The sequence below is a fragment of the Lactuca sativa genome, chromosome 6 (assembly GCF_002870075.4).
Source record: "Lactuca sativa cultivar Salinas chromosome 6, Lsat_Salinas_v11, whole genome shotgun sequence".
In the NCBI taxonomy this organism is placed as follows: domain Eukaryota; kingdom Viridiplantae; phylum Streptophyta; class Magnoliopsida; order Asterales; family Asteraceae; genus Lactuca; species Lactuca sativa.
Genome location: NC_056628.2, coordinates 60,451,895 through 60,460,870, shown reverse-complemented (window position 1 = coordinate 60,460,870; position 8,976 = coordinate 60,451,895). Strand labels below are relative to the sequence as shown.

The window sequence follows — 8,976 nt, the reverse complement described above, 5'->3', positions numbered from 1 at the left end:
CGATGTTGTGGCTGCGTAATCATGCGATGATACCCTAACCCTTACTAGACATATATTGAGGGAGTGATCCCCGAATTAGTATTGTCTATGCAATGTAGGCGATGATCCTTAGGAAAAGTTCTTAGGAACAAGCATATAAGGATATAAGATGTAAGGAGATGAGCGGTAAATATGATAGAGGAGATGACCCTTAGGATAATATCTTTAGGGAAGATTAAAATAAGATAATGGGGATGGATAATTGGGTTGATTGTTTGATGATTGAATATAATAATTATATTATTGTGGGTTGAAAACCCTATATGCTCACCAGGCTCCCAAGCCTGACCCACTCAGTTTAATTGTATCACAGGTATCGATACGAAGCTGCTTTGCACTGAGAGATTAAAGGAGATGTAAATCACTAGAGTAAATGAATGTATGTTCTGTTTATGCTTATGTGTCTGTATCGGAACATGACATCTCGAGGTTTTATTATTTAATAAAAATACATTCTCTTTGAGAAATGTTTTGATAAGTTTTTATCATATCTTGTTTTGGGAACAAATCCAGCAACCGTTTTCTTTAAATGAATACTCTGATTTATAAAACAAAGCATAAACAAATCGGTCTTTTCTTGCCGTGAAATTGGGGATGTCACAGTTGGTATCAGAGCATTAGTTTAAGCAAACTAGGAATTTGTAGGAAATTTCTAGACTTAAACTTAGAATGCTAAGTAATGATTGTGAGGAGTGTGTCTAAAATATGTTAGGTAGTACACCTAAATTGACACAAGCACTAGTTTATTTTAGGAATGATTCCTAAAATGCTTTTATGTGCTAATTGTTTTGTGTGATAGCTAAATTGATGCTATTAAATTGTTCAGATCTATGGTCTGTTGCCGACCGGATCTGCAAACCTTATGTGTTTAGGATTCTAAGTGTACGACTACGAAATTAGAACTAGCATGTAAACGTTTCGAGGTGATAAGGAGATTTATACGTTTATCGTAATTAAAAACTTTCTTATCTTAAAAAAAAATCTCGCTTGGTACACCAAATGTCTGCTTGGATGTACAAAAGGTCATGGTGAAGACTTGTAGAGAATTGAGTAAATGAAGGATATAAAGAAGGCTTATGATAGTGAATGACACCTATCGGAAGATATCATAAGAGTGGTATCCTGCCTTTAGAGTATGTCTTATGAAATAACAATACGTTTAGAGGAGTACGGTACGTCTAAAGTACACCTTCGATTGGCATGATGATGGAACGATTGGTGAAGTACTTGAAGTTGTCTCATCGTCTGATATTTTCATCACCAATCGAGTTGAAGTAGAGTTGATGATTGAAGATTGAGCAGTGAAGAAGTCCTAGTAGAGTCTAGGGAAATTGTTTATGATTACTTGGACACATTCGTATGTGTTAAATTGTTTTGTGATTTTCTTGTATGGTGACTTGGTCGACTACGGGACAATACTTGGGACGAGTATGAGCAGGTGTGAAAGGTACTAGATGCATATACTACCGGAAGCATAGGACTCACACTTGGATCAGGGAAAGTCACAAGATTACCAAGAAGCTAGTAATTGATTCCGTTTTGTTCAAGTGTGTCATTACCCTTGTTTCGGTAGTGACTAGTAAGATGGTTGTTATTCCGACCCTAGTGGTCATATCAAAAATTGAGTCCGACTACGAGGAGTTTGTTACGTGGTTCATGGAACCAAGTTAGATGTAACATCTGACCTAAGTCAAAAGATTGAAATCAATGCGATCGATAGCATCACGCTTGTTGTTAAGGAAGCTTGTAGCTAGAAAGGCTACATGTAAAAATGTGATTATATCACGTTAGAATATGAAAGAAGTTTGACTCTAAGAGACTTGAGTCTAAGCGTTGCATCATACGATGAGGGCTCTTTAGAACACGACCCATCAGTCTGTTACAATGGATAAAGGAATGTATTTATCCTAAGAAGAAGAAGGAGTTCGCAATAAGGACTTATTTTGTAACTCGAAGGTTATGATTGAAAGTCCAAGATAGTACGAAGAGCAGATGCAGGATTGAGCATCAAGGTTATTACTTAGGATGGAGAGATAACGTATGGATTCATTATACGAATCCTGTTTCGTTGATGATTCCGGGACGTAATCATCCTAAGGGGGAGATAATTGTAACGCCCGTAGATCAGGGCTAGTCAATTTAGAGACATTAAGCATCAAAAATGACTTTATTATGGAAGATTATCTAGAAGGATTAATCTTAACCAAGTTGTAGTATATGTCACAAGGTTTCCGTGCATATAAAGAACGCCAAAATCCGAGTTATAACGAAGAAGTTATGACCTGTCGAAGTTTCACGACAGAACCGGCACGACCCAGCGCGACCCAGCGCGACGTAGATAGTGAATTTAAGGTAGATAGATATCTATCCTTAGTGATATAAATGAGAATTGAAGATCTCATCGATAGTAGTGCAACGACGGAAAGACGGACGGAATCGGAGTTCAGATGAAGGAGTTATGAATTTCGAACGGAGTTTTCCTGTCCCGGCCTACTAAAGATAATATATAAGTAATATACTTATAATATATTAAAAATAAAGTCAAAATTAGCCAATGGAGTCTAAACGAGAGTTGTAGAGCATAATCTCACCTTCGCGGCGATATAAAGAACGTCGAAAACGGAGTTCGTATGCGAAAGTTATGAATTTCTGAAGTTCGGGGCGCGAAACCCCAAAACTGTCAGAGACCACGACGTGGCAAGTCTCCTGACGGCTCCGGGAGTCCCCCAGATGCAACTTGGGATGACGCATGCAGTGACGATCAAGCCCACGACGTGGCAAAAGGATCCCACGACGTGGCAAGGGCCAAAATTGCCCTATAAATAGATTTGAAGGGCCAGCCGACTATGGTTGCTCCATCCCTTCTCTCCCACTCTCGATACACCCTCTAAGCCCTATTTTAACCCCCCGAAGCCCCGGTATCAACCCCAAGACCCGAAGCAAGTCCCGAAGCCCGAAGATCCCGAGAAGAAAAGAGTTTCCGAGCCGAAGCTCTGCCTGCGAGAAACCCGGTGTGTGAAGTGATCCCGGTTTCACCGAAGAATACTACTTCTACAAGTCGTAGTGCTGTCCGATCATCTTCTGATCAAGTGAGTGTATAGTCCCTTTCATAAACACGATTATAATACAAGTATTGTTTGAATGTATTAAGTATATGTTTGGTGTGAGTGTATAGTCACTTTCATCTTACACATAGATATGAAGTATTTTATAAAATACGTGCTATGTGAACATATATTGTTGTTTATATGTGTGAGTATGTGATCACTTTCTTCTAACATATATATATATAATAAGTATTGGCTATGAAATACATGCTATGTGTTTATATATTGTTGTTTATTTGAGATGTGTATGGAATGGATGTTTTATATAGGTATTAAATGAGTTAATATGTATATGTATATTATATCTACAAATATGTTGGGTAGAACATGGGTAGATGAATTAGATGATGTGTGATGATAATTAGGTGATGAGAAATAGGAGATGATAATTAGGTGATGAGAAATAGGTGATGATAATTAGGTGATGATATAAAGGTGATGATAAATAGGTGATGTGAGATGAGAGGAGATACCATAACCTTGACCGGCGATGTGGCAATTTGGCGATGTAGTCATCTACCAGAGTATAGATGGTGACCACGGACTATTCTAGATGACCCCGTGGAAACACCAGCAGGCTCATAACCTGTAGGTGATGAATTACGAGTCCAGGCGATGTTGTGGCTACGTATTCATGCGATGATACTCTAACCCTTACTATGAATTACGACTCCAGACGATGTTGTGGCTACGTATTCATGCGATGATACTCTAACCCTTACTATGAATTACGACTCCAGACGATGTTATGGCTACGTATTCATGCAATGATAGTCTAACCCTTATTATGATTTATGAGTCCAGGCGATGTTGTGGCTGCGTAATCATGCGATGATACCCTAACCCTTACTAGACATATATTGAGGGAGTGATCCCCGAATTAGTATTGTCTATGCAATGTAGGCGATGATCCTTAGGAAAAGTTCTTAGGAACAAGCATATAAGGATATAAGATGTAAGGAGATGAGCGGTAAATATGATAGAGGAGATGACCCTTAGGATAATATCTTTAGGGAAGATTAAAATAAGATAATGGGGATGGGTAATTGGGTTGATTGTTTGATGATTGAATATAATAATTATATTATTGTGGGTTGAAAACCCTATATGCTCACCAGGCTCCCAAGCCTGACCCACTCAGTTTAATTGTATCACAGGTATCGATACGAAGCTGCTTTGCACTGAGAGATTAAAGGAGATGTAAATCACTAGAGTAAATGAATGTATGTTCTGTTTATGCTTATGTGTCTGTATCGGAACATGACATCTCGAGGTTTTATTATTTAATAAAAATACATTCTCTTTGAGAAATGTTTTGATAAGTTTTTATCATATCTTGTTTTGGGAACAAATTCCGCAACCGTTTTCTTTAAACGAATACTCTGATTTATAAAACAAAGCATAAACAAATCGGTCTTTTCTGGCCGTGAAATTGGGGATGTCACAATTTGTCTGATAGGGTTGTTCTCGGTGATGGTGACTATTGACTCCGACATAGCTTTTCGTAAAAGGTCCCATGGATGGTGGCAAATGTTGCACCTGGCCTTCTTCAAGTTAGGTTTAGAGGGTCGTAGAGATTAGTTTGGTCTCGATAAGTTGGCTGCAACAAAGAAAAGTTTAGAGCGACCTCGGACGAGTGTCCTGAGACCTGATGGCGAAGTAAGTACATGACATATTTGTTAAACGATTTAGGTAATTGAAAATATGTATCTAAAGAGTTGAGTGTCTTTTGTGCATACCCGGTAGAAACTCATATCCTTGTTAAATAGGAATTTTCTAAGTAACATTCGGTAGGTAATAGTACAGTGATAGGATATGATTGACTGTCGAAATGACTAGCGTACAATACCTCCTATCTTGTCATTTGCTATTGGTCGTTAAAGCTCGGATCCCAACTTCGGGTCAGCCCCCGCGCATGACCATCTTCCCAGGGTTACCCTGGTTGCGTATCTAGGTTGGTCCTTCTTTGGATTTGAGACATAGGTCATTAGCATCCAAATTGGAATGATTGATAATTTTTTAGAAGATGAACAGTCGACCTAATTTATACGTCAAATGCAAAGTCCAAATACTTGTGTCGAAGCAACCTTACTACTCGAATCGCCAAAACGGTAATGCTTCCTCTTTTGTTATTTTGTTGATTTTTACGAATATGAGGTTTTGTTTTAACAAACAAAACATGATTGAGGTTTTCTGAACGGATTTGAAACTTTGTTGCTTTTATAAGTCATTTTCCAATATTTAATTACAAGTCATAAACCATGTCATTTATTGACTTTTATTAGCTGGTTGACCCTAAATGAGAAGTGAACGAAGTGTAAATTAGTAGGGCTTTTTTAGACAAAATGTTAGTTTGCTGAGTTTTATTGAGAGTTTTATTGAGGTAGTCCAAGTCATTTTCCCTAAAATCTGCTGTTGTTTTTTTGGAATTTTGTTGTTGTTTTGCTGGAATATTTATGCTGTTTTCATCATGTTTTGTTCGAATTTCAATGCATTTTGGATGTTTCTGTTACTGTAATCTTTATGAATTTTGTTGTTTTGCTGGAATAATTATACGACCCAAAGTTTTAGTAAAGCATAAAGGTTAGCAAGAAATTTACACAAATGTAAACACAGGTCCTACTAGCTACAACTAAAAACTAAAAAGTCAAATTAACCCACGACACAAATCCTAAAAAGTTTGAGACTCGGACTCCCGACCACCGCCACGACCACGACCACCGCCGCCGTAAGACATGTAGCTGGTGACAGCCTTAGTCCCCTCTGCAACTGCATGCTTCCCAAGCTCTCCCGGCACCACCAATTTCACCGCCCCTTGAATCTCCCTCGCCGTCATTGTCGACTTCTTGCTATAATCCGACAACCGAGCCGCATCCTCCGCCAGCCTTTCAAACATATCCGCCATTAAATTGCTGATAATCGTCATAGCCTTCGACGATATCGCTAAATCAGGATGCACCTGCTTCAACACCCTAAACAGGTACCTCTTATACCCTTCACCACCACTCTCCCCCACCTTCCTCCTTTTCCTCTTCTTCTTACCATCAATATTCTTCTCCGCCTTCTTCCTCCCACCGCCCTTACGGGTGGTGGTTTTCTTGGGTTGTTCCTTTTTTTCTGGGGTCGGAGTGGCATCTTGAACTTTGATTTCTCTTGTTACTGCATCATTTACAATATCTTCATCTCCATCTTCTAGTTCTTCTAACTGAGTATCGTCATCTTCTAGGGTTTCTTTCTCTATTGGGGTTTTTACAGTGATGATTTCGACTTTTTCTTTAGATGAAAGGCCTCTCGTGACTGGTTTTTTGGTGGTTTGATCAACCACAGAAACTTGAACTGTTTCTTGTATGGTTTTCTTGGTGGTTTTCACCAATGTACTTGCCGATTTCTTCTTCGGTGCCATTTACGTTGTGTATCGATGATGTTGATGGAGGGAATTGATTGGGATATAAGTGTAGCTTGCATGGATGGAGGGGCTGTAGAGACGGCACGTGGAGCGCACGTGGCAGGAGGTTTCTGACTAGGGTTGCTACGTGTGGTAAAACTGTCAAAAGTTAAGGGAGATTATGGATTTAGTGCATTGGCTTGAAGTTTTGTTTTAAATATAACATATATTCCACGGTGTAAAACCTTATTGATATATCGAGCTGTGAGGTTTTAAATCAACTAGTAGGTGATTCGGGCTTCGTTCAAAACCAAAAACAAATCGGACCAAAAGTGTCAAATTCAACAAAATCTAGGGGTCATTCATATAAATTAAGCCATTTCCCTAAAAAAATCTTTCAGATATAAAAAAAACAAAAATTGACCAAAAATGTCAAATTCAACAAAACCTAAAGATCACACACAAAACACTGCAAAAAACTTTAATATGTATAAAAAACAAAGACAAAACTTCAAAAATGGTCCCTATGGTTTCCGAAAATATCAAGTTTAGTCCCTAAGTTCAAAAAACCTCACAGATGGTCCCTGTGGTTTCAAAACTTTTAACATTTGGTCCTTCCGGCTAACTCCGTTAGCTTTTGGCCGTTAAGTGGAGGGTATTTACGTCATTTCGCTGCCACAGGGACCATTTATGAAGATTTGTCTTATTTTAAAAAGAAAAACTAATTATTTAATATTAAAGAGACCCACCTCTCTCTCTCTCTCTCTCTCTCTCTCTAATTTCGTCTGTATCAAAACACTTATAAGAAATCAATGTGTATAGAGACCAAAAGAACCTACAAAATACAAGTATATTTAGTTTGTAGCACATTCTGAATCATTGTTGTTACCCGTAGATCACCATCTCTCATCGGAAATCTCATACTGGGTTCATACTCAAAATAAGTGTGTCTGTATGTGTTCATCCTCTAAACTCATCTTCTGATTCTTCTTTATGGTTATCCAATCAACCACATGAACTCATAACATCTGATACAAGAAACATCAATGATAAATTGTTGGTTGGAGGCTCATTTCTGCAAGATTAACAACCTTGAAGATTGTTTGATTTATTACCCACCCAAAACCCTACGCTTCATCCCCAAATAGTAATCCCTTCGAATTTGATTTGATCCACAAAGATTATGAAAGATTATGTTGGATTATCTGTATGTAATGCGAGGAAATCGTGGGTTTTATCTCCCTTGCATAGTCATCTTCGTTGTGAAGGGTAGGGCAGAAGAACAGTAATCGGAAATTCTTAGAGCCAGCTATCGCTGGTGGAACATGAAATCTGTGAAAATGAAGAATGCGAATCCCAGATCAATGTTTGGGGTGTCAAATGTTCATCGGAAGTAGTGGAGAAGAAATAGGAAAGAAAAAGAAGAAGGTCTACAGAGGATTTCATCTCTGTAAGTGGTTGGGGATGCACCCGTCTTCTTCCTTACGAACATCATCATCTTTTTCCTCTCTTCGTATTCCAGCCAACACCACCACCCATTTCTGCCTCCATCGATAACTGGGTGCTCTAGAACCCTAGATTTGAGCTAATTTGACACGATTTTGTTGAGACCTTACTACTTAAAGTCGATCAGATCTATCACCTTTCTTTCTTTGCTTCCCCTGTTAATTACAAACACAATATGGTCAATACAATCATATTGGGGCATGCTTCTTGCTAACAAACATCAGTGAGGACATAAGTTGAAGAACGAGGATAAGAATGATGGAGATGGTAGTGAAAATTGGTGTCATCGCTAAAAAGATAGTGGCATTGGAGGTGGGTTTCAACAAGAAATGGAGTGGCAGAGCAGGAGGACCACGATGGAGGTGGGGGCTGGAGTTTATTCTGGGTTTTTTCTTTGTATGGTTTTCCCTATTTGTTCTAATCTACAAGAATCAAATGAAAGAGGTAACTAATGAAGATTTTGTATCAAATTCATGGTAAAATTGATTTTGACTTTATAAAATCGAGAGAGAGAGAGAGAGAGAGAGAGAGAGAGAGAGGTGGGACCCTTTAATATTAAATAATTAGTTTTTCTTTTTAAAATAAGACAAATCTTCATAAATGGTCCCTGTGGCAGCGAAATGACATAAATATCCTCCACTTAACAGCCAAAAGCTAACGGAGTTAGCCGGAAGGACCAAATGTTAAAAGTTTTGAAACCACTGGGACCATCTGTGAGGTTTTTTGAACTTAGGGACTAAACTTGATATTTTCGGAAACCACAGGGACCATTTTTGAAGTTTTGTCAAAAACAAAAATAGACCAAAAAAGTCAGATTCAACAAAACCTAAGCATCCTTTGTGTAAAATAAAAGAAATGAGAATGGTTTAAAGCAAAAGCTTAGCGAAAAAATGGCAACAGATAAAACATTTTAGACAAAAGAGTAAAAAAAAACTATAA

General features: G+C 38.2%; 1 protein-coding gene across 1 annotated transcript; it reads right to left on the bottom strand.

Annotated features, from left to right (window-relative positions):
- Nucleotides 1-5,696: 5,696 nt before the first annotated feature.
- LOC111897688 (histone H2B.4) lies at nt 5,697-6,585 on the bottom strand. Its single transcript, XM_023893635.3, has one exon. The coding sequence runs from the start codon at nt 6,547-6,549 to the stop codon at nt 5,818-5,820; it is 732 nt and encodes a 243-aa protein (XP_023749403.1). The 5' UTR covers nt 6,550-6,585; the 3' UTR covers nt 5,697-5,817.
- Between the last annotated feature and the right edge of the window lie 2,391 nt (nt 6,586-8,976).